Source organism: Cupressus sempervirens, chromosome 7 (assembly GCF_028749045.1).
Source record: "Cupressus sempervirens isolate cs-2001-9-10 chromosome 7, ASM2874904v1, whole genome shotgun sequence".
NCBI classification, from domain to species: Eukaryota; Viridiplantae; Streptophyta; class Pinopsida; order Cupressales; family Cupressaceae; genus Cupressus; species Cupressus sempervirens.
The window spans coordinates 613709075-613735360 of record NC_143124.1 but is presented as its reverse complement, the minus strand read 5'-3'; the positions used below and the strand labels follow the sequence as shown (position 1 = coordinate 613735360).

The 26286-nt window shown below is 37.9% G+C and overlaps 1 protein-coding gene across 2 annotated transcripts in view; it reads right to left on the bottom strand.

Moving 5' to 3' along the window:
• LOC149548211 (protein SPA1-RELATED 4-like) overlaps positions 1-26286 on the bottom strand; it is a 185719-nt gene that overhangs the window by 40192 nt on the left and 119241 nt on the right. For both annotated transcript variants that reach the window (XM_089792255.1, XM_089792257.1), the window contains 3 exons: positions 15908-16054; positions 15451-15768; positions 15198-15257 (listed from right to left, as the gene is read on the bottom strand). In XM_089792255.1, coding sequence (XP_089648381.1) covers positions 15198-15257; positions 15451-15768; positions 15908-16054 — 525 coding nt within the window. The remainder of the gene's footprint in view (positions 1-15197; positions 15258-15450; positions 15769-15907; positions 16055-26286) is intronic.

Here is a 26286-nt window from a genome sequence, read left to right as displayed (position 1 = left end):
GCACAAAAATGTCTCCACGAAGAGAGTGGTGCTGAAGGTGTTACACCTGAGGGTTTTAGAGCGCTCCAACGACATGCAAGCATTGCAAGAACAAAATTCGTAGAGGGATGAATCTTGCCATAAGAGATGAGCATAAGGATAAAAAACGACACATTTGATCAAGAGGAAGAAGAAGTTTTGAACCTAGAAGAAGAAAAGCTTTTTAGGGCCATTTCCAAGATTGGAAAAAGACCTATGTTTGAGGTTCCCACATTTTCCAAAAAGCTTAACCCTAAGGAATTGATCGATTGGATCAATGAATTAGAAGAATATTTTGAGCATAAAGATATATTGAGGATCCTGATAGGGTCAAGCTTGCGAAGGCCAAACAGAAGGGTCGTGTGAAGATCTGGTGGCAAGAGATTCAAATGGAGCAAAATAAAAGAGGGAAAAGATAAGATCACAAGATGGGATCGAATGATAGCTAAATTAAAGCGACAATTCATTCACGTTGTTAATGAGTTTGATCTATTGAAGAAAATGCAAGGGTTGAAGCAAACGGGAAGATCAATTCAGTAGCATATAGAAATGTTCTACCAAGTTCTAATCAAAATCAGCCATGCAGAAGCATACAAGGAGAAAGTTACTTGCGACCTTAATCAAAGAGGCCAACCGTTCAAAAGTTAAGTCTGGTTCGAATGAACAATATTGAGGAGGCATACCAATTTGCCCTAAAAGTAGAAGAGAAGTTGAACAAGAAGTTTGACAGTCAACAAAGCGAAAGAGGTTGCGGTGGAAGATCTAGTGGACGGTCTTATGGAGGTCGAAATGATTATCAGAAGAAGGATGAGGCTAGCAGTAGCAATCGGAATCAGAGGAGAAACAATCATTCCCATGATCAGAATAATAGAGCTCAGAAAGGAAGAGGAAGAGGGCAAGGCTCTGGTAGAGGAGGTTTTTGTGGAACATGTTTTTACCGTGGAAAAGAAAGGCATAGGGCATTTGAATGTCCCCAGCACCAAGGAAGGACGAACAAGAGAAATGAATGCCAGGCCAGAGTTGCGTATGTGGATGAAAATGTCAAGTTATCACATATTGAAGATGTTGAAAGAGGAGAAGTCCTAGATATCAAAAGAGTCTTGCATAGTGGTGAGAATGAACCTAATCAACAGAGGATCTTGTTTCACACAAGGTGAAAGTGTGAAGATAAGTGTTGTAATGTAATAATAGATGGTGGAAGTACTAAGAATCTGGTGTTAGAAAAGGTGGCCACGCACAAACATTGGCATCCATATCGCATTGCTTGGGTGCAAGATGACCAATAGGTCATGGTCATTGAACAGTGTCTAGCGAAGTTCAAAATAGTAAGCTACCAAGATGAGATACATTGTGATTTCAGCCCTATGGACATATGCAATATGTTGTTGTGTAGACCGTGGTAGTTTGACAGGCATGTTGTACATGATGGTCGTGCAAATACCTACACTGTGACAAAGGATGGAGTGAAACATAAGCTAAAGTCATTGAAGGATAAAGAGTAAAAGGTATGTAGCGTTGTCGAGTATGTTTTGTTGATGGAAAGAAATCCCTAGGGGATATGAGGCGTGAGCATGTTGTTTTCTATAATTCCAAAAGATGCTAAAGAAGAAGTAGAAGAGGTGCCTGCAGAAGTTGCAAATTTCTTGGAAGAATTTCAAGATCTTGTATCTAATAATGTGCCTGATGGATTACCACTAGTAAGGAAGATTAGTCACCAAATGGACTTGATTCCAGGAGCCAGTTTGCCAAACAAGGCAACGCACAGAATGACACCAACAAAAAGTGAAGAGTTGAACAAACAAGTGCATGAGTTGTGGAAGAAGGGGTTGATTCGAAAGAGTCTAAGTCCATGTGTTGTGCCATCAGTATTAACACCAAAGAAGAATGGAGAATGGAGAATGTGCACAATTTCTCGCACTATCTCAACACAATCACAATCAAGTATAGATTTCAATTGCCATGGATCGATGATATCATGGACTGCTTGAATGAAGTTTTGTATTTCACAAAGATAGATTTGAAGAGTGGATGAATGAGGTAAGGTAAGTTTGTCATTGTTTACCAAGATGATATTTTGATCTTTAGCAAGACATTTGAGTAGCATATAATGCACATTCGTAAAGTGTTTGAGAAGTTGAGGGAAGAAAATTTGTTGATAAATCTAACGTGTAGTTTTGTGGAGGAGTTGGTGTAGTTTATGTTTGTAGTTTCAATACAAGGTCTAAAAATGGACCCTGAGAAAGTGAAGGCTATCCTTGAATGGCCTACCCCAACAAGTGCTATGGAGGTAAGACATTTTCATGGACTGGCTAGTTATAGGGAAGAGTTTAAATGGACTATAGGAGCAAATAAGAATTTCAATTTATTGAAATAGGGAGTTACAAAACGACCTATTTTAGCACTTCCAGATTTTAATAAGGTGTTTCAAGTAGACTGATGTTAGTGGTAGTGCAACAAGAGTCGTTTTGAGCCAAAAAGGTAGACCTATTGCTTATTTCAATAAGAAGTTAAATGATGCCAAAAGAATGTATTATGTTTATGATTAGTAATTTTATACTATAATTCAAGCATTGAAGAAGTGGAGACACTATCTTCTTCCTAAGGAGTTTGTCTCGTATACTAATCACCAAGCTTTGTAATATTTGAATAGTCAAGGAAAATTGAACCAAAGGAATTTGAAATGGGTTGAGTTTTTGTAGAGTCATACATTTTGTTTGAAACATAGTAGTGGGAATTGTAACACAATTGGTAATGCTCTTCGTAGGAGGCAACTTTTGCTAACAAAAATGCAAATTGAGGTGGTTGGGTTCAAGAAACTCAAGAATTTGTATCCAGGGGATCTTGACTTTGGTGAAGCTTGGAAAGCTTCTCCAAAACCTATTACACTTGACAAAACAAAGTGGTTGGATTTCATAATCTAGGATGGTATGTTGTTTAAAGGAAATCAATTGTGCATTCCAAGAAGTTCTATAAAGGAGAATCTCATCAAGGAGAAGCATAGTGGAGGACTAGCTGGGCATTTTGGTAGAGATAAGACCATTGCTTTGATTGCTAAGAATTATTACTGGCCACAATTGCAACAAAATGTCAAGAAGTTTATGCAACGTTGCAGAGTATGTCGGACAGCAAAAGGTGTGCAGCAAATTACAAGTTTGTATCAGCCATTTCCTATACCAGAGAAGCCGTGGGAGGATGTCAGCATGGATTTCGTTCTTCATTTGCCAAGAACTCAACGAGGGCATGATTCAATTTTTCTGGTGGTTGTCAGATTTTCAAAGATGGCACACTTTATTTCCTGCAAGAATACTAGTGATGATCATGTGGTGGAGTTGTTTTTCAAAGAAGTGGTGAGACTATATGTTCTACCAAAGAGTACAATTTCAGATCGAGCTAGCAAGTTTGATGGGTATTTTAGCATACATTGTGGAAGAAATTGAAGAGATATTTGAAGTTCAATTCATCACATTACCCACAAACAGATGGACAGACAGAGTTGGTGAATCAGAGTTCGGGGAATTTGTTGAGTTGTTTGGTTGAAGATAAGCCAAAAGCATGGGATCTGATTTTACCACAGGAAGAATTTGCATACAATAATTTTGTCAACAAAAGTACTGGTAAATTGTCATTCAAAATTGTATATGGGAGCACTCCAAGAAATACTTCTAAATTGAGGAAGTTGGATAATGGAGAGATAAGTAGTGCTAAACCGGAGAATTTTGTAAAACATTTGAAGAAAATCCATGAGGAGGTGAGGAAGCACATTACAAGGATGAATACACAGTATAAGGCTAAGGAAGCTGACAAAAGGAGGTGTAAGGAATTTCATATTGGAGATGAAGTTGTGCTTCATTTGAGGAAGGAGAGATTTTCAATGGGTACATACAATAAGTTGAAAATGGAGAAGTTTGGACCATGCGAAACACTAAAAAGGCATGATTTTAGAAATGTCTATGAAGTAGAGTTGCCTGCTGAACTGAATATTTCACCAATGTTTAACATTTCAGATCTGACAGAGTATTATGAAGGCGGTGATGGAGATGAGGTTGCCGATGTGCAATGGAGTATTTTAGCAACTACTTCAGCTACAAAGGAGATCGAGGAGATACTAGATAGTAGAGTTGGAAGAAGCACAAGGAACGGAACATATGAAGAGTATCTGGTCAAATGGAAAGAAAGCCTAGCGAAGGATTCATCATGGCTGGCGAGGGAGGAGGTTGACAGTCTTGGTTTTCCTCCTACTACCTAAGACGTGACAATGTCACTTCCCAAAATTACCTAGGGTGTCTAATGCAAGAGCATCCTGAGTGTAAGGGATATCTTGCATCACCGAAAACTAATTCTATTTCTAGTTTTGTATCTTGAATAAGGGCTATTCCTATGCAAAGTTGCTATTTGTTGAAGCTTGCTAATTTTAGTAAGTTGGTCTTATGTGCTAAGATTGTTATAATCTCATGTGGAGGTTCATCTTAGACATATCAGCCAACCAAATGAGTTCCATTGGCATATCATATGTATTAGTGCAGTTATTGCAGATTTTTAGTAGGAATTTTGGCTATCCAAACTTCAAGCTCAGCGATGAAGGCCTAAATGGCTTTGGAACGAGGTCAAACCACGGCTAATAGATGCTTGTGCAATTACTAACTATAAAACTTCAGCTGTCGTTTTCGAAAAGGGATTATAATAGCCCATCAAGCCAATGGTTTGTTAGTTATGGTCCCCAAAAGTGTCCCATCCAAAAATGTAATTTGTAAATTGTCTTGAGTCGATTCTATGTAATAAAGTGTAATAAAATAATATAATATGAGGTTGGTTGGCCTCAAGAGTTAGGGTTGAGTGTCTAGAACCTTCGCAGGCGGTGAAAAATGCCTATATAAGGCACGTAGGTTGTCTAGGGTGATTATGGGTTATAGTCGTAGCTCTATCTTGTAGATTGTTCTAAGGAAGGCGCCAATGTAGGTTTGCATATTGTAATTCTAAATTCCGTAATTTCACACTTGTGGAGAAAATAAGAAGCCCATATTTCATTCTCTCAATTCGTTGTTGTTTATGTATTTTTGTTGTGTTAGTGGTATTAAGTGGAGTACCATTCATCAAGTTGTCACTGGATACTCCTGCTCATCTCCTTCCTTTTGAGTGGAAGTTAAACGAGCATGTTGGACTTGATATTTACATGCACTATATTATCACGACTTGGACTAACCCTCTGGGGTGAGCTGCATAGGAGGATGGCCTTTTATGTTGTGCACTAGATGTACATTCAAGATGTGGTTATTGTACGCCCCTTTCACCTGACTTAGTGTTAGAATCACGCCCTCCGTATCTGTTTGGGTTCCTTTACAATCAATGCCTACTAGCTTCGTATTCAAGTTGACCATCAGATCAATAGAGATGACTGGATATGCCACCTTTGTGCCTTGGCAGAGGGGAAATAGAGACTCACTTCATCTTTTGTTGTCCCATCTACTATGAGATCATAGGGAGGTTTCATTGCCTGATTAGAGAGTACAGACCCCTTTCAACTTTCTTCAGATACACCGACAAGCAGTGCCTTGCACTTTACCTCCGGGAGACCACATAGCTTCATGACCACAATTTGCATCCTATGTTCACTTCAAGCCAAGTTACTGATCAGCTTATTGCCTCCTTTTTGTCACCTGTGTTGTCATCCTAGGACACGAAGAGGTCACTCAGCACTCCTACCTCTGGTCACACAAGATCTAAGTCCTCATTGTGGGTACACTCGATAGTGGCATTCCACTTCCAGTGGTACTCTAAGACAGTCGAAGGCTCTTTTGCGCCAGACCATATCCTTTGGTGTTGAACTTCCTCCTGCCTAGGAATGACCTCTAGTTTTCTCTCTTTGATTCTTTTTCTTTCTTGATTTCTCTGTCCCAAACACCATTTGGTGCCCCTATTATTGGTGGTTGCCCTATTTGTTTTCTTTTAGTCTTTTTGACCCCCTTAGTGGTCTCTTGTTAGACATTAATAAACTTATAAAAATCTTATCTCATATATAGTAAATGTCTCAAGCATCTAGTTTTCAATGTCTATGATCCCTAGGATTACCACCTTCACATTTCTTATTAATGGTATTATTTCTCTAACACTTCTATACCTCGATCACAAATGTCTTCAAGCCACTTCTCCAAAATCTCCCCATGTAGCACTAGCCAACTTGTATTTTCTCTTCGAGGAATTCTAGATTCTAGCGTATGAATACCATAGGCTCTATAGTGGATTGTAAAAGATAAGAAATACATTCTCTATGTTGCTCATGATTAATTCCAACTTGTTGACATCACTCTACCAAGAACCTAGTCCCAAAAAGCTTTGAATAATCTGAAAATTGGTAGGATCTGCAACTTGCATAGACTTAATTTGCGAGGAATAGCCACTTTGGTAATCAAATTTCTCATTGCAATCTTTGTCATCCTAGCTTGGATTTGGATTGCTTCACAAATGGTTCCCCAACTAGTTTATAAAGCCCATTAAAAATCAATTCGATATGAAGGCACTTTCCTCTTTCTCCCTTTAACCTCTTATTCCCATGTAGTAAGTTCCTCTCGAATCTCTTTTCCACCAATCTAGAACATCTTAAAGAGCAAAAGTATCTTACATAAAGACAACATTCTAGCCTCTTATTGTCTACATGTCAATACAACTCCTTTTGAATTTGCAAGGCCATTTAAATCATCTTCTTTTAAATTTCCCTCAAAAAAATCATTTTTCTTCTTCTTTCCCTCTGCATCTTTTCCATTTATTTTTTACTTTTATAACTACTTTTGAAGAAGGAAATGTTGTTTTAGGTGACAGCATTACTAGCATCTTCCCTCTGGAACCATCATTTTTTAGTTCATGAATAACCAAATGCACTTGAGAACAATACTAGCCCAATCCTGACTTGAAAATATCTCTTTTTACTACCAATTTATAAATCACATGAATTGGTGCCTCTATCTTACTCTTTGCAAACTATCATGATAAGACATCCTTCAGTAGAAAATAAGCAAAGGACTCTTAAATGGTTCAAATCCCATTTAAGAAACTCACGATTTATTTGCACAATTGGTCCAATAGAATTAAATCCTCGGAATAGGCATATATGTATCCCCCTACCTTGATTGCACAATGGCCTTTGTGTTGTAAGTGCATATCTAAGGATATTGAAGTCCAAGATGGTCATTTCCTCAATGTTTTTGATAAGAAAAATAGGTTTTACAGGAATCCTAAAACCCGAGAGTTAAAACATATCATAAGGCTAATAATAAGCAGTTAAAGCCCGGCCAGAAAAAGAAGGCCAACCAAAGGGCCAGTTCAACAGACAGACAAAAAGCCAAAGGCTGATAATAAGCAGTTAAAGCCCAGCCAGAAAATGAAGGCCAACCAAAAGGCCAATACAACAGACTAAAAAACCAACTAGCCAAAAAACTACAGCAACCTAACAGTCCAAAAGATAGGAAAAGAAAAACCAAAGTTATTCCTCTGTCTTTCTCTCAAGCTCCTGCATCGTTTCCGCTGCTTCATAGGCTTTGTTAATCTCCTCGACCATCTGTTCCTGCTTCTTCTAACCATCCTGCTCCATGATGTTGAAGGTGATGTCATTCGTCACATCCTCTTCCATTCTGGCTCTTCCTCTGCCCTCATTTTCATCCAGAAGACCTCTGGCTTTCAGCATTCCAATAAGGGACAAGATATTATCATTGATAGAAGTCAGAATGGAGATCATCTGATTTGCCAGATTATGATTGTAGTTTTCCAAATTCTGGATTCTCTTCTCAGCCAAACTAAGTCAATCCTCATGGTCGTTCAAATTACCACAATCTGGCATCTTCCTTTTGTTTTCCAGCTGGCCTATTTTTTCTCTAAACTCCAACTCATGGCAAAGCCATTTGTCAATCATGTTGTTTCTAGCATTATTAAGCAAATTCATGCCAATCTCCCTTGCATTATCCATTATGGCCACCATTGTTGGATAAATGAGATCCCCCAACTGGAGCTGACCCTATTTTTCTTCTAAAATTTATGGGTTCATAGCTCTCTTACTATACCCATTTTGGAAGTTCTGACATTAAAGTTTCTCCAGGCCATTAGCCTATCCTTAATTACCACCTCTCCTCCCTCACCATCTTTCTTCTCCTTGTCCTGTTCCTGAGGATGAATAGGGGAAAGAGGAATGGCAAAGAGCTCTGACCCAGAATCCAAAATCCCCTCTGCATCCTTCTCTTTAGACCTCCTCTGTCTTTTAACCACCGACTCCACTATCTTAGTTTCTGCCTCCTCTTCAACCTCTTCATCAGTTTTCATATCATCCCCTTCCTCATTGTACTCTTCATCTCCCTAGCCTAATGATTTAGATCCATGTCCTCTAGGGCTCTTCCTGCTCGGGGTTTTCATCGACAAGGGCAATTTCTTTTCTAAATCATTCGCCTTCTTTCCAGGCATAATGTTCTCTTCACCCTCTGAACTAATACTTTGGACATCCTCTAAATCAGACGAGAAGCTAGAGCTTCCCATATTCACAGAAGCGTCCACGCCCTGCAGGGGGGTTTTGCTTATGGTCTGAGCCTTGAAATGCTCATAAATTAAAAGCAATAACCCCTCATGTAGGGCCAGATTCGCAGAGGGTTTCTTCTTGTGCCCAAAAATACTCTTACACATTGAAGTATATAAATAAAAAGGGAATGAAATCTTGACGCCATAGCGAAAGTGATTGAGTAAAACAAAATGGTGTGTTCTTACTCTATTGAATCTAGTGTCCAAAGAAAAATACTCTATAATGGCCCGTAAAACATACCTCCATAATTTCTTGATAGAATCCATTTCGTAGTAAGTTTCACACTTTACTAGTTCATTTCTCTCCTCCGTATTCTTTGCAAATTCCTTCACAGCATTCACTGACACCTTGTTATCTCTGTAAAACTTCAACCCCTCTGACAAAATTTCAGTTACAAGAGCAATGACTTTCTTGGTGACCTGAAACGAAACCCCATCCACTTTAACCCTCCCATCCTTCCATGAATCAACCATACTGCTAGTGATCGCAGTGTTCAAGCCATGAAGTTTAGTAATATACTTGGCTATACCACCCTTCTCTAGCTTATCCTAGACTTTAGTCCTTTGCTTCCATTTTTCTGCTTCGCCAACAGGTTCCTTCCTACTTCTTTCCCCCACCATTTCTGAATTTTCAACGTTAACTATTCTCATAAACTCCGACCACTGATATCCCTTCTCCAACCTCTAAAAACCCTAATGGCCGCCTCTCTGATAATCGCCAATATGTGTTTCTTTTCCCCAAAAATGGTAAAGAAAGAGAAAAAAAGACCTAAGAAACGTGTCGATTTGACACTGATAACCTCATCTAACTGCTTTTTCTGTAAACACCATAATTATAAATACTCAAACCCCAACTCTCATTAAATACCATTATAACAATTAGATATCCACCGTACCTCCCTAGATTTTGTCCAGCTCAATTAGGCTTTTCGCTTCTTCCAGGATATTTCCGCCGAAATTCCAAATCATCCCCTTTTCTTGCCTAACTACTTCGTTGGCAAACCAGTCTGCCACAGAATTTGCCTCCCTCTATTCATGGGTGACGTGGACACTTTCAAAATTGCCAAGAAAGGAGCGGGTATCTTCAATAATATTAGCTATGGACCATGATGGTTGGGTGACCCCTTTAATACACCTTATGATGTTATTTGAATCCCCCTCCAACAATAATTTTTTAACTCCCATGTCCAAAGCTAATTTCACTGTGTGGCATGCAGCACTGGCTTCTGCATAATGGTTTATCTGATAACCCAAAGGATGGGAAAAAGCCGCCACCCCTCCACAATAGCTATTTCTAATGATACCTCCACAACCCGAAGGTCCGAGGTTTCCTTTAGCCGCACCATCAAAATTTTCTTTATGTCATCCCTCAGGAGGGAGCAACCATTTCACGTCCTGTCTTTTAGTCCTCCTGTCCTTATCTTTCTCCTTATTACCACCATTTTCAATATCTCCCCCCTTTCTGACTTGGTAATTTTCCTTTATGCTTCTATATATCTTTTCCCCCAGAACAAAAGCAGGTTCCTCTCTATCTCTGAAGACTATTGTTTCTTTCCTTCCAGACTCCCCAATAGAAATGAGGCAAAGACCAGGTACTTAAATCCTGCAAATCTGTACCTTTAAACATACTATTCCATTGACAAAAGAAATCCAGTACATTACCTAGCTTGCACTAACTTACCCCAAGATTCTTGGTTAAGCTATCCCAAACCTCCCTTGAATAAAGACAATGGATAAGCATATGATTAGCTGATTCCATTTGAATTTTACACAATATGCATCTATTAGGCATATAATGTCCTCTTTTGATTAAATTATCCTGGGTAAGAATTTTATCTTGTAAAGCCAGTCAGAAAAAAATATTAATATTTGGGGTTAGACCAGGTACCCAGGCTTTGGCCCAAGGGAGCTTCTCATTCAAGCTCCAAAGAGAGTTATATCTCGATGCAACCGAGTAACAACCATTTGGGTTGTCTCCCCATATTAACTCATCCCTCTTGTTATTAAGAATCATAGAGTTCAGCATTATCATAACCGGCTTGAGGTCATTTGAAATGAAAGGCAGGTGTCTCCAACCCTGGTCAGTTCTATAATCACTAACTTTCAAACCAAATTGCCTAATACAAATATTTGACCAGTTTTCAAAGATAGGATTATTTATAAGGGGGCCTTGAATCAACCAATTATCATGCCAGAATAGAATGTCATCACCATTACCCACTTTCCACTTAATCTTAGCTTTGGCCAAGTCCCTTGCCTTAAGGATTCCATTCCAAATGACAAACCCATTCGGGATGTCTTCATTATTGAGCAAGAACTGAATAGTAGGTCCTCTAACATACTTATTAACAAAAATATCGTCATTTCCTCAATGTTGAACTTAAATCCACTGTCATTTTACACTTGTAGATTCCCAATTGAATCAAGAAACAACTCAAGAGAAAGTGTATACCAAACATATGGTGAAGTATGTTCATAAAATATTGTCACTTGGGTAACTTGATATCATGTGATTTTTATTCTACACTCACAAACCAGGTCCATAAGAAAAGTGTCATCCACTCTTATAAAATAATTCAGAGAGCCAAAATAATCCAACTGCAAGAGGTTCCTACAAATGCAAGTGAGTTGATGTGACCCAATAATGTTCATTCTTGAAGGCATGCCATGATGAGTCAACAAATATACTACATATGATATCATTAGAAACTGACAAGCTTGTTGAAATTTCATCAGCATACAATGCTTATGAGAAAAAACATCCATGGCTTGAAACTGCAACCTTCTTCATGGCCTATGCTTTAGTTGAAAAGTGATCATGATCTCAAATTCATCCCTAAAATTTCACCCAATATTCTTGGGAAGACCTGATTTCTTTTCCTTTTGCCAAAATGTGGTAACTTGATTGTGATATTTCACCAAATGTTTCTCCCAGGCCCTTTTACACTCCTCTAAATCCACTTCAAATGATTCCTCGTACATTGGTATGGAGAAGGCTACCTTGATGTCATCTAAGTTGAGACTACACAAAACACATCCACCAAAAGATCTTATTTCTCTCTTTGCAAGATCATACTACTTCACATACACTAGAAAAAATTCTAAGCTTTCTGCAGCAATTGGCAACAAACCCAATTGTACAAGACCACAATCCATTGATATGTTTGCCCACTTTGCTTCCTTTTAATGTTCCCCCTCAAGTTGAACACCTTGTTGGCTAAAAGTTTTGTAAGTTATTGTGACCACAACTTGCAAAACTATGACTTTAGGCAATGTCTCATGAGATTTCTCTCTCCTCTCAGTGACAGCAAAGGCTCCCTTCTTACCATAGGTGGCTTCAATAGAAACTTAACTAAAATTACAAGAGGGGTGATATTCTTAATCTATTCCTCTTTTTTAGGAATGATTCTGCAAACAACTTATGAGTAGCACTAGAATTTAACAAAAAGCACCTATTGCTACAATAATATAGATGGCTCATGAGTTCACATAAGAACAACAAAAAAGACACCAATCTAATTTATATTGGTCGAACAGTTGCATAAACCAAAATTCTCTTGTACACTTATTCCAAATGAATATTTTATAACCTGAACAAACAAAGCAGCACAAAGCCTCTTACTACATATTCACTAATTTTAATTTAGTCATTACTAAGGCAAAAAGTCTTTCAGCTCTAAGTATTTGCAGCCGTAATCAATTATAGCAATTTTCCTTTTTGCAGCATAAAGTCTTCATAAAGTTCCAATTGAACTATAACTCTAAATGCAATAATACACACCTCCAAATCTGCAAGATTGAATTCAAGTCCCTATTGAACGAAGCATAAAACTCACAATCAATATTCAGAAAATGTCGTCACATAACATCTTGAATCAACACAAAGTCTGAAAGCAAGTTGCCTCTTTCATTGAAAGCAATTTAATATATATCCAAGCACAAAGTCTTAAGAGTGTATATACAAACTGACAGAACTTTCTTGCATTGCCAAAAGATGACAATTACAATGAAGCTCCCTTCTATAAATAGGTGGGGCTAAGAGAGAGGTCAGAGAAACCCAACAAATTTTGACCTATTCAAAAACTAATAACTATGTTTGACTTATTCAACATTGCAAATCCTAATGTCCTACAATGTGATTACATGATATAGCTTCACGGGTGATATTATTATAAACAATTACATCTTATTACATTTCATATAATCTGTCGAAATGAAATTACAAATACATAATGAAAATGGTGTCTAACAAGACACGAAAACTATTTGCCCCATCCTTTCTCGACCGTCAAGTTACTACAAGGATCTCCATGATTGATGTATTCAAGTTTGGTGAAAGCATCTTGAACTGGAATAAAAACCTGCATTCTTGATTGTTCTGCATTTATAATGGTCATACTGGGAAAGCATCTTTTCATTTTTCTTTCCATCCCTATTTTGAAAGCTCTATCTATCATCATTTTTTATCACTTTTCCCCCTCGTATGGCTCCATCATGTGGTCATTCTTCCCTTATGTCACCCTTTAGCCTTGAGATTTGTTTGCAAAATAAGACCAATGCATTAATCTGTTGCTTAGGTAGATCTTATGGCTAAACAGAAGAAGTCGCGAATCTTTCTTCCAAGCTAGAACTTTGCAAATCTATAGTATGCATGATGGACATGACTGGAAGGCCTTTGAACAAATGAAAGATGGAAGAAAGTGGATGAAATCAGTCTTTTAAATGGCAGAACAGATGAAAATTGGGGTTTTGCTGGAGCACTACAAGTGAACTAAATGAAAGTATTTGGTATAAAATGAGATGCATAAGCATATATATATACACAAGTGGGAAAGTTTTTCTCTTGTAATTGGGTTTTTTACTTCCCTATTACAAGTCTTTTGGAAGGTATTTGCTGCTTACAAAAGGGTTTTTAAGTCCATTTGCGCGCACCCGCACGCCCGAGACACACCCCCGCACCCGAGACGCACCTGTCGAGTTTGTTGAACAATGTGGCCACGGTGCGGCATTGCTCTGGCAGTGGTGGCGAAGCGCGAGTGTGCAACATACCCACACCTGGGACGTACATGAACTCAATGCGCCAAGCTTTTACCCCACGTGCACACACCTGAGTAACACTGGTAATGATCTGCTTTTCTATTCTTAGTTGTCAATATTATCCTTATCAAATAAATCATTTCAAGAAAATATTTGCACCTTTGTTATATCAAAAATATTGGTAACCATTCTTTGTCATCACTTTTCGTAATAAAGGAGAAGACTCCATCTATCCTCCACTTTGTCAATTGGTGCTATCCCATTATGGTTGTGCAAGTCATCCACTTATGATATATTGTTTGATGCTAATAGACCTTGTCCATTCATCGTCCAATAGTGTAGCCAAGGGCTTTAGTCACAATTTCGTACAATTTAGACAACATTGTGTGTGTGCACGAATTGCAACATGTGCATGTTGCAATTGTTACACAAAAAATGTGTTGGTACATTCATTATTTGCTAATGAATTGATATAAAAACTCAAGACACTACAAATAAGAGGAAAGACTGTTAATCGTAATAAAAGTATCATAAAGAATCTTGAGAAAAGCACCTAGCATTCAGCCTGAAAGAAGTGGAAAAATAAGAGCGTGTCCAAAGAAAATTGAATTTTAATGGCATTTCAAGGAATTAGTTAGTAATATAAGAATTGTAGAAACTTGAAAATAAATGCTCCTAATGCAACAACCTATGCAAGGTAAATAAGCAAAATCAAACTGTTCAATTTGACAACATTGTGTGTGAGTGTGTGCGTGCATGAATTGCAAAATGTGCATGTTGCAATAGTCACATAAAAAATATGTGAGTCTATTCATTGTTTGCTAATGAATTGATATAAAAACTTGTGGCACTACAAATAAGAAGAAACATTGTGAATCCTAATAGAAGTGGAAACATAAGCGTGTTTCAAAGAAAAATGAGTTTTAAAGGCATTTCAAGGAATGGGTTAGTAATATAAGAAGTAATGTAAAAACTTGAAAAATACAATGACCCTAATGCAACAAACTGTGAAAGGTAAACAAGTTATAACAAAGTTGTTCGATTTTGACAACATTGTGTGTGAGTGCACGTTGCAATTGTCACGCGAAAACATATGTCAGTCCATTTATTGCTTGCTAATGAATTGATATAAAAACTTGGAGCACTACAAATAAGAGGAAAGATTGTGAATCCTAATTAAAGTATCCAGCAAGAATCTTCAGGAAAGTGCCTAGCATAAAGCTTGAAACAAGTGGACAAAAAAGTGTGTTTCCAAAGAAAACTGAATGTTAATGACATATCAAGGAATGGGTTAACAATATAAAAAAGTAATTTACAAACTTCAAATAAATGCTCCTAATACACAAACTTTGCAAGATAAATAAGCAAAAAATATAAGAGCTTTGAGAGGACACCTATTCTCTCCCATAAGACTTGTTAATAAATACTAAATAACAAAGATTTCATATACTTCAGGCATGGCAGTTACTGCCTCATGAATGCTGACATTCTATATACTCTATACCTCCATCTCTCACTTGTTCTTTCCCTCACATGTATGCACACTCATTTACAGAATAAGATGCAAAGTTTACATATTTTCAACTTACTGAATTTGTCTCTGAACCACATGCAATGTATCCGTCAGCAACAGAAAGGCCTACAAAATTCTGAAAAGGAACAGTGACAGGTAAACATCAATTTCAGTATTTAAAGATGCAATTCCCAAGCTCTGGTGACATTCATTAAAAGCATTGCAAGATAAAGTCCATCTAAATAGCTTTCAAAATGACAGAATGTTCACAGGCATTTTGAGAAAAAAATAGGGCAAAATTGGTTCAAAATTATTTCTGTAGAACACACCTTTTCATTGGTATGGCCAGTAAATGTCAGAGTGCAAGCATTGTTGGATCCTCCACCAGACTTCGCTTTTGAAAGATCCCACACTTTAAGGGTATTATCTGTAGATGCAGAAACTAGTGTGCTTTTATCTATAAACTTTACATAACTAACTGCCTTCCCATGGCTTGCCAAAGTGCACCATGGAACTTTTGTATGACGCAGATCATAGCAATAGACCTTGTAATCAGCAGATCCAAATGTAATCATATTGCCAGAATCAGGTGGAAACTGAACGCAACAGACATTTGCCACTGTCTTGATTGTACCAATGCTGCTCTCCTGCAAACAATTACAAAACCGTAATTAAAAATTTTGCATACAACAAAGCAACATGCAGAAGAAAACTGGAACTAAAAATCAGGAAATTGAAATTGTACTTTTAAACATGGAACATTCCACAAATGGAAGCAAACCCTACCTGATTAATGCTCCAAAGTTTAACAGAACAGTCGTCGCTTCCACTAGCTAGCTTTGTTGGGTCTGCATGAGAAAAATCCACAGACCATGCACGCTTCTGATGTTCCTTAAACTGTGCAATTGATTGGCCAATACTAGCATCCCAGAGCTGCAATAAATTGGCAATATAGAGCATAATTAGGTACTAGATATTATTCTTAGCATGAACATTAGTTTCCTGCATTTATATCCTTTCAGAATATCAAAATATGGAATGGTATGATATGTTGATTAGCGTTCTTTGAACAAATATGATTCAAATCCAACTTTCCGTATGTAACAGTTTTTATAACAGTCAGAAAAAATTGTAGACACATCTAACAAGTGTTACTTTCAAGGAAGCTGTCACGAACAAACATTAATATAAATATATTTTAATGCACAAATAATTTGTTCAAGTTAGAAATTGCTTGAATATAAATTTATAATTAATTTCTATATAATTCTGTATTTAAGTGAATATATTATTCAATGCTCCAATAATTAATTATGCTAAATACATTAAGTTTCCACAATCCATGCGCATGTAATCAAATTGCTTCTCTCCTAAACTTGATCCTAATGAGCATGTGGATCTACTTGGAATAGGGTGCTTGACACCAATCTATAAGTAGGTTTTGTTAACAATTGAGGATATTGTGGGCACCTGGGAATGTGCAGAGATGTTGTATAAATGGCAGGTTTCGTCATCAATGTCAACATATGTTCATTAGTTCATGACAGACACAAATTTTGTATATCGCAGGCTACTTATCAGTTCAGCAAGGACAGTGGTTGACACATCTGGCTATGCAAGCTTACATTTGTGTAGCAGGATGAGTTTAGACATCATGTCTATGCTTGCTATACTTTATGTGATGTTTTGGTTGAGTTACAGATTGTTTTGTGTAGACTGGTAGCAGACCAGTCTACAGGAAATAATCACATATAAAGTTAACGATATTTTTGTTATGTCTTATTGGTGAACAGGAATTAATACTGGCCAGCATGGTATATGGTAGAAGACTTGTTCGTACGTACATGTTCAGAAGTGAGAAGCACTTGGCTTATTCTGGGAAGGTCTCTAGCATGTAGCATGTGATGCATTTTACTGGCAGGCAACTGTGTTTCTGTAGCATGTGATTTATCGTTAGCAAATGTAATATTCTCATTGTAACATGTGAAAAACTTTATATAGTGGTTGTATTGATGCTTATGAAGGTGTAAATGTCTTGGCATGATCCTCTGTAATTAATTGTATATTGGGGAAACTCTAATAGGCTGACCTAATAAATTATTTATAAAGGATATAAAGGAAAGACGTTTTCCTTGTTTGGCTATGTATGTATTTATGATATGTGCGGAATGTATATGATGCAAGCCTTGATGCTGAATAATCAAAGCAAAGCAGAGATGATGTTGGATGATTGAGTGGCATTGTAAATCAGTCAGTTCATGACCACTGGATATGTTATCCTGAAAGAATTATCTTTCACTTTTGTTCGAGCACTTAGACAGTGGGTCTACTTGTTCTTATCAGCCTTTAACAAGGTCAGAACCTCTAACAAGGGTTCAAGGTCTCCTAACAGGGATTTCTACTTTAACAGGAACTGCTGTACTGAATGAATTGTATCTGACTCCTAACTGGATCACATTCTCTTAAGAAACTTATGTATTAGTACACTATCTTGTGTGTACCACCCCCACCGGGGTTTTCCCTCTAATCAAGAGTTTCCCTAGTCAACAAAATCATTGTGTTATATTGTATGGTTACTTATTGTTGTGCATCATTGTTTTAATTGTTGGTGATCAGTTTTATAAGTTTGGAAATAAGTATATTTGTTCATAATTGTTTCACCCCCACCCACCCCAATTATGTGTGGTCTTTACTTCTTAATAGGTTCCCTAAAGGTCTTAGGACACCGTCCCTATTCTGTCTTGGGATTTACCTACTTTGGGGGGATTTACTCCGCCTCTCCCTACAAAATACCAACCTATCATCTCATGGGGCTATAGCAAGATCCTTACTTCTCTCTGAAACTCAACCCTAAGTAGCGGTAGATTTACTTTACGCCACACAAGGTAGGTGAATCCCAAGACAAGATTGGGATGGAATCCTAGGCTTTGTGGGAACCTAGTTATAGATTTCTGTACAGCGCCCTAAAAGTAAATCCACATGCTTTTTAGGGTTGAGTTTAGGAGAGAAGTAAGGAATAACGGCTTAATGACCAAATGTATCATGAAATATTCATTAGTTTCTTGAGTTGAATTGATTTATACAGATAGTGATGTAAATTAATCACTGAACATTGACAGCCTCCTAGTTGGGGACATTATAGAGGCCTTGATATCAATTATTATGACCAATATTTATATCAATGGCTCCCCAACAGAGACAAGACATTATATTTTTATTTTAGTTGGAAATTTCCTTTGCATACTACACTAAATATCTTGTCTCTGCTCCTTTTATAAATCTTGTCATATAACCATGAAGCGTCTTAGTAAACAAGTCTTGAACTTCTTCCTCTTGAATCAAGTTTAGCAGTTTCCATTATCTTCAATTTCATGATAAATATTTCCTATCTATCTATCTCTTTCCTTTTATCCTCTGAGGGTATGTTCTCAAACTTCTTTTCTCTTCAGATTTGGAACTAGATGAATTAAAACAAAACTCTTGTCCAATAGATAGGTAGGAGCTAGCTCAACATATACAATAATCTTTGTTCTTGACTTCAGCTTTTAATGTATGGAAAAGAAAATATACACTAACATAAAAGATTATAGTCTTATGTACGAAAAGGAATTTGTACAGTGGTTTCCTAGACATGTGGCTTGTCTTGCTCCTAAGGACTCTACCAAAGCAATTTCTCAAAAGCACAAAAGATGGCTCCAAAGAACTAGTCTACAGTAAATAAAAAAATATATGGATTCATATAGAGCTTGTTGGTTCATGGCTTTCCAACAAGTATTCAAATATTAGGATAAAACCCAAATGAATCTATTATCCATTAATAATTTTGAAAAAATCATGATTTACATCCCCATATATCAACACATCAATCAACATAGTTGACTAATTAATCAATTTAGTTAACCTTCAATCAACATGGTTAATGTTGGTAAACAGATTGTTCACTTCAATTAACTCTTTGAATGCCCAATACTTCTGAACAATGACTGATTACAACAATTGGGAAATTGTAGTTAAAACGACTAATTTCCTTCTGAATTTTATAGGTACAGCTCCCTTATGGTTATGATTTGCAATGAATTTACTTGTTCCTAATTCTAAAGGGGTTTGTTCTTGACCAAAGAACAAAAGAGGTCAACCAAGTTAGGCCTAAACAAGAACTAACTCAGGCAAAGCTTCAGGTGTTAATGCTAATCAAATCTGTGAATTCACGCGTCTTATGAACCTGCAGAAATTGACAATATAGTGATGAATTCTATCTATGAATTAACTATTTAACAGAATGATTCTAACTCTAATATGCAAGGGACTAACTTAAAGAAAAATGCAAGATAGGATCTCTTTAACCTTCCATAACACTATTATTATCCTCAATTCATTGTATTGAATAGGGGAACAAAGCTTTGTTTATTCATTAACTCAATTCAACTGAAAGAGATATCTTAAACTAACAAAAACAATGGAACAGGAAATAATTGATATAAAACACATTCAACTTGTCTCTACAACATGAAGTATCTCACACCAAAAATTAGCCAACCATTCATTAATCTTTCAGTTAAGTATATATAGGATTCTGCGATGACCATTACAAAAAGGAACTCAACAGGTTCATCTCCTCAAAAACGACAAATGGCAAGGAGCCAGTTATCAATTACAATTGCTCATCAAAATACAAAAGGGCGGGAGAGATGTCACTTCACCTTCTTTCCTTCTTCCAACTTCCCCTTATAGGCCTTGGCGGTGACAATTATTGGAATAAGATCTTCGTGTTGGTAAACATGAACGTTCGTGTATCTCACAAGCCACTTGGAGTGTTCTCGGGCCAAATCTTTGATAGCATTCAATCGCCACGTGTATACACCCACTGAGCTGTTGGAGATCCGACACTATCCTGATGATTGGTAGATTTCTCTATTAGCTTATCCAGATAACTAGAGAAATTATTTTGCATGGAAGCAACTCCTACTATCTCCTTCCCTTGTCCACTGGTTTGGGAGTCAGTGTGTAGGCCTTTTAGCAATTTATAGTTTCTGTCCTGTTCCTCCATAACTTTGCTCTTTGTTTCTTTTAGTCATTCTACTACTAAAATCATTTCGGCCTTGAATAGCATACTCTGTTGCCATTCAAATAAGGGCTCATCTTCCTTTGGTGGAGTCTTTGCCTCCACTGCTTCCTTAGCTTTCATTTGGATGACGATCTTCAATAATGAGATGCACTCCTCACTCTTGGCCTTTTCTGTTGACATGGTAGCCTAGTTAGCCGAGATGTTATCTTTCTCCATTTCAAGCCTCAGCACTACATTTCCGAGTAGCTCTATGACTACAAGTCCTTCAGACTTGAGTTTTCTACTCCACTCCCTACCAATTTGCCCAAAGTATTTGTCTTCTTGTAGTTGGGAGATGATAGCTTGAATGTCTGTGGCTGTAGGGTCGTTGATGGGTGACACTCCCGAAATACTTGCAAACAAGGTAATTAGTTGCCTAATGAAGCAAATAAGCTGATGAATCTCAGCCTTCATTCTGACTTTGGCAGTTTGAGACCTTTGAGTTGTCCTTCTATCACTTCATTTGTTGATTTCCACAGGCCTACTTTGGTGTCGCATCTAACTTCTCCGAGGTCTATAGACTACAACGCGAAGTCCTCTGTAGTCAAGTCTTCAATTCTTCCTTCCTTGGTGGGCTTAGCAATCTCCATAGTTAAGTGTCTTGTACAGTCTTCTACTTCTTGAATTTACTCAATGCTGACCCAAAATGGATAGCTAGAGATAAAGTCTCTTTGTTTGGGACTCCCTCTCTTTTCCTTTCCTCTTTCTGTCTAAGGTATCTTCGAGCCATGATTCTATGCCAATTGGTGCCGGAGAAATGATTTTTGTAACTTTGGGCACTTTCCATGCTTCAGATGCTTTCTCTGATTCAAATGCTTTCTCTGCTCTAGATGCTTCTTTTGTTGCTTCATCTAACTCTGTAGATTCACTTTCATTACTTCCTCCACCTCCAAGGTCAACCACTTGTATTTGGGGGCTACTTGGAAGGAGTAATGTGGCGCTTCTGGATGGAATTGGACTGTTGTGGAGTGAGAGAGCCACCATGACTGCACTGTTCCTCAATTCTTTCGCCTTCTTCTTGGACTCTGTTTCTGTTCCAATTACAAGCACAGAACCGTCCTGACAAGTTTTATCAAGTGGTATGTTCTTGTCAAGAGGTTGATCACCTCCTCGAGTTAGTTGAGAGGGTCCTTGAGTATGAGGTAGGACTATGCCTGAAGCAACACTTTGAGAAGATGAAGGTGTTCCCACATTTGGGGAGGACTAGGTGGACATGCCTTTGCTCCTGCTTCGTTGTGTCGTGGTCCACTCGACCCACTTTCCACTTCTCTTGTAGATTCTGGCCATCATCATATCTAGATCCTCCACAGCATCTTCATAAGGTTCTGAACTTAGGGGAGTGTTCCTCATCTTGGTCAAATAAGTATTGCTATACATATTTTAACCATCGTCTTCAACTCCATTTACATCAACGTTTACCTTCTACAGTTTTACTTGGTCGACTGTCGACCTCGCAAAGGCTCGATCACGGCTTTCGAACTCATCTTTGCAATCGGCCCAATAATCTTCAATGGTAGTGATGTGTTTTATCATGCTCCCAATTTGTAAGACATCTTTGGCATACCCATTCGGGTCGAACATAGGCCTCAAGACTTCATACATGTCCAGCTTGTATTTCCTTTCAAACACCTTCAACATGTTCTTGGCATCGGACCAGATATCACAACTGAAGGCTCCAACACTCATGGGGAATTCGTAGCCTTTCTTCTTCAGGCTTCCGCTCAATATGTTCACTTGCAGGGCTTGTCGTATAATCTCGATCAACACAATCATGTCACTTGGATAAATTGATAGCTTCAAGGGAAATCCATCAAATGTTGCAAGACACAAATAAGAAAATGATGAGAACTTAATAAAGTAACATCCAAACTGACTGATGGCGGCCATGGCTTCTAGGCTGAATCTCCTTTCCGGCATCCCTATAGTTCCCTACAAATCCTCATGGTAAACGCATCATAAACTTTAACAGAATCTACATAACTATTTTGTAATTGGAGACATGGATAAAACTCATAACTCTTAACATCATCAGGGAAAGTCTCAAATCTTGGAAGGCCATGCTATAATTGCAATGAGGCCAGCATGTAAATCAAGAAGGAAGACATATAGAATGTATTGTAAAACTTGGTTGACTGGAGAGCATTGGACAGAATCTCACTTACCTCTTGCGCCCAATCAATGTACTGGGTGTTTGAACATATAACTTGAACTAGAAAGAAGTATTGCTCAATGAAATTTAAAGCTTCTACCTCACCTCTCAACCTATGCAGAAGGACCAAAACGTCAATTATTTATGGCTTAAGGTTGGTTCCGAACAAAGTTTTAGGAACTTTGCTCTTATCACTTTGTGGCTTCTAAGACCAAGTTCTCATGATCTTCTTCCTCCAAATCATCTTCTTTGCTGAAAATTCTGAGGCAGCCCCACCGATAGTTAAGTCAGAGAACTCCTTTCACTCTAGCACATGAAGACAATTCACCATTGTTTGCCTATCAATTGAGATTAATATTGTATCATCAAGCAGAACAATTTGCCTGGTTTCTAGGTTGTAGTGGTGAATGCATTCGTAAATCAGCTCTGGGGCTTAATTTGCAACTCGAAAGCCAGTAGCCTCGACTAAACCGTATCCTTGGAGTTTTTCGGTAATGGGGTGAATTCATTCAGATTTCACCCTCCTTTGGAAATCTTTCATCTCGTAGAAGTGGAGGGATGTGTCCATGAAATTCTGCAATTGGGACTTGATCCCAGTCAAACCATCGAAACCCGTGAACTTGGTTGCCATGAGTTTGTGAATAAGATTTTGAATTGAAAGATTGAATGAGACAACAAATGCAACAGCCACAGACTCTTCAAAGGCTATGCGTATAGATAGAATGAGGAAGCAAAGAACAGAAGTAACTCATTCAATTGCTTGTGCATCTTTATATGAGGGTCTCGGTTCATCCTTATTCTTCAAGATTCACGCCACATAGATGAAACATAAAGAAATATCCGTTGGATAGTAAATGCAAAAGATCAACAGACATTTAGGAGTCTTTTCACTGTTTCGTTGAGCTCAACGATAACTTTCTATAAGCCCATTACTTACTTTTCCGTTTCCATTAAGTTTCAGAAAGTTGCCATCGGAGTACTCCATTGATAAAAATCAGCCGCATGAGATTCTGACACTATCCTCTTTCTATAATGGTTTGATTCATTCTAGTATCATTCTGACATGCTCCAGATCTGGTGTGGGGAACAAATTCACTTGCTAGCTCAATCTTTCTTGAATAGTTGAAAAGCTATCTTCATGGGTTGGAAACCTGCCAAGGAGAAGACATTTTCCATTTTTCCGCCAATGCTTCCTTCTAGGTCGAATCTTTGACAATTGCATTTCTAGTAGTTGGGAATGCTTAGTTAAGGTGCAAGGACCCGTTTGAGGGACATTCAACCTCTTGTTTTTCAATTCAAACTGCTTTGCGGAGAACTTTCTTCATGGGTTGGAAACTCACAGAGAAGACAGTTCTAGGTTTTCCTCCAAGGTCGAATATTGGAGTAATAATGAATCTGACTAATGTTTAGGATTATTATCTTGGCTTCAAACATCAATTTCTTTGAAATTTTGCGCCTTTGGGGACTTCGTGAGTTTTATGTGTCTCGAAAAGATCTTTAGCAGGAAGTTGCCTTCATGGGTTGGAAACTCACCAAGGAAAAGACAATTCTCGAATTTCCACAAACGCACGTTTTATCAAGAGATGGTACGCCATGAACCAATAGAGCACACATATCTGATCTGCAATGAGTAAATTTGATCTCTACAGTACTAGGTACTAACTTCCCCGACCAATCACAGGGTAAAAACAAACTCCCACCCGGCTATAAAGAGAGAGAAGGCAAAAAGGGAAAATCTAATAGAGATCACCTAGCATTCAATGCTGTAGACTCAAAAACATTTTAGGGAAAAGACTGATCTTATCTAAAACACAAAACTCACTTTTGTTTTCCTATAGACTGGAAAACAAATGTGGGGCAACAATTAACTAATCAATAAAATCGATCGACCCAGTTAAACTCATAAATTAAATGAGATAACTAGCTAATTACCTCCATCAAAATGAGTGATTGCTAGCACCTCTCCATATCAGTTCCACCATCAAAAGGGGTATGGTAAACAACAGAAATTGACTAAATCCCTTTTCCTTTGAAGATAAATCTGATTCTAAAGAACAGTGATTTGAATCCTATATAGTACAGGGACACAATTCCAAGCAGCTTAATCTAAAAGAATGTTAGAGACACATTTTCTCGTCTATGTCCAGATGGTATAGTGTTTGGGACAACATTTGACAAGATGCAAAAGCGTTAGCAAGGTTTTGTAATTTCCCCTAGCTAATCTTTATGAAGTTATAAGATCTCTCCAAGGTATCAAGTGGAGTTTTGACCAACCTAGCACCACTTTCATTGGGTTGGTGCAAAAAACAAAATGACCATATTTACAGTGAATATACCAAGGCCACAACTTATGAACCAAAGAAAAAATTCATAGAAGAACTCATCTAAGCAACAAATTGAAGGCCATTATTGGTACCCACAATTGCAATGTCATTGTAAAAAAAAATGGTGCTGGTTGAACCGAGAATAAAAAGCTGACATTGAAAAGTGATCTCAGAGTCATGTATAGTATAAATTAAAACATCAAATAGTTGGAAATTCTAGTTATAGATTTACAATTGACAAAAGTTGCTCTAGTGGCACATAACTACCAAGCATTTAATAGCTGCTACATCCAAACCAGCAGGCAACAATGCTTTCTTCCATAGAAAAGTAAAGTATTTTGGACAACAATTTCAAATAGCTAATCATAGATGAAATACTCTGCAAGTAATCACAATACCTGCAAGGCAAATGGCATACAGAGAAGCTCATGGTAATACTGGACAATGTGTTTTTGACATACTCTATTAGACAAATGATTTGGCCAAATATTGGATAATACATTTACAAAGCACGAATTGTTCTTATAGTTTACAAACGAGATATTCTAAAAAGAAATATGTTTACCGTACTAGTAAAAAAATTAACGCATACAGACAATGGAATAGAATAGCAGAATTATATTCGCATATGCCAGACATACATTATGCTTCATAATATCGGTAATACTAGATTATTCATAATTTACAATGATCCCAGATGGGATATAAATACTATCCGCCGAACCTTCCCGGAGGAGTCCGTCGGCCACAAACATTATGTTCGCTACAAACTATTTACTCGTCGGCTACAAAATACAAAACACCGACGACAATCATTCCATCGGCTACAGAATACAAAACACTGACGACAATCATTCCGTCGGCTACAGAAACACTGTCGGGACCATCCAATCGGCTGACACCATCCCCCCCAAAAAGAAAAGTCGTCTCCGGACGACAATTACAAAATATTTGAGACAAATTAACAAAAAAAATACATTATCAGAGTGATTACAACAAAAACAATCTGCTTCTGTCACATCACTTCCACATTCATCCCATTACATCTGTAGCCTCTGCAAACATAATACTATCTCCTCAAACTGACCTTGATAGCCACCCGTGCTGCTTTCTCTGCTTCCAACACTGGGTCCACTGAGCTAAGTGTTGCTGCACTGCCTCCTGGATGACCCACTCCTCCCGAGCTCTCTATGCATCCACCAAGACAGCCTCTCAGCCAACACCTACTGCCAATACCTCGTGCCTCTGGTACACAAACGCTCTGCAGCAGCTTCAAGTCTTCTCAACTAGTCAGACTCGCACGACTGATATCTGCAACGCCTGGGGGTCCAGAGGGCAACGCCCCTAGCGGGGTCAAGGGGCAGCGCCCCCGCGGGGTCCGGGGTCTTGGGGTTCAGTATAGACCTAATTAGCACTTAAAAACCCACACAAAACTGCACAGAACACACCATTTCTGCCATTTTCTGCCGATTCTACATTCTTTCTGGCAACCACCTGATGCTTCCCTTTCCCTTTGGCATTTTCTGTCACTCATTCTGAACAACTTGAATCCGTCGTCGTTTTTTTTTTAGAAAACCCCGCACACCCA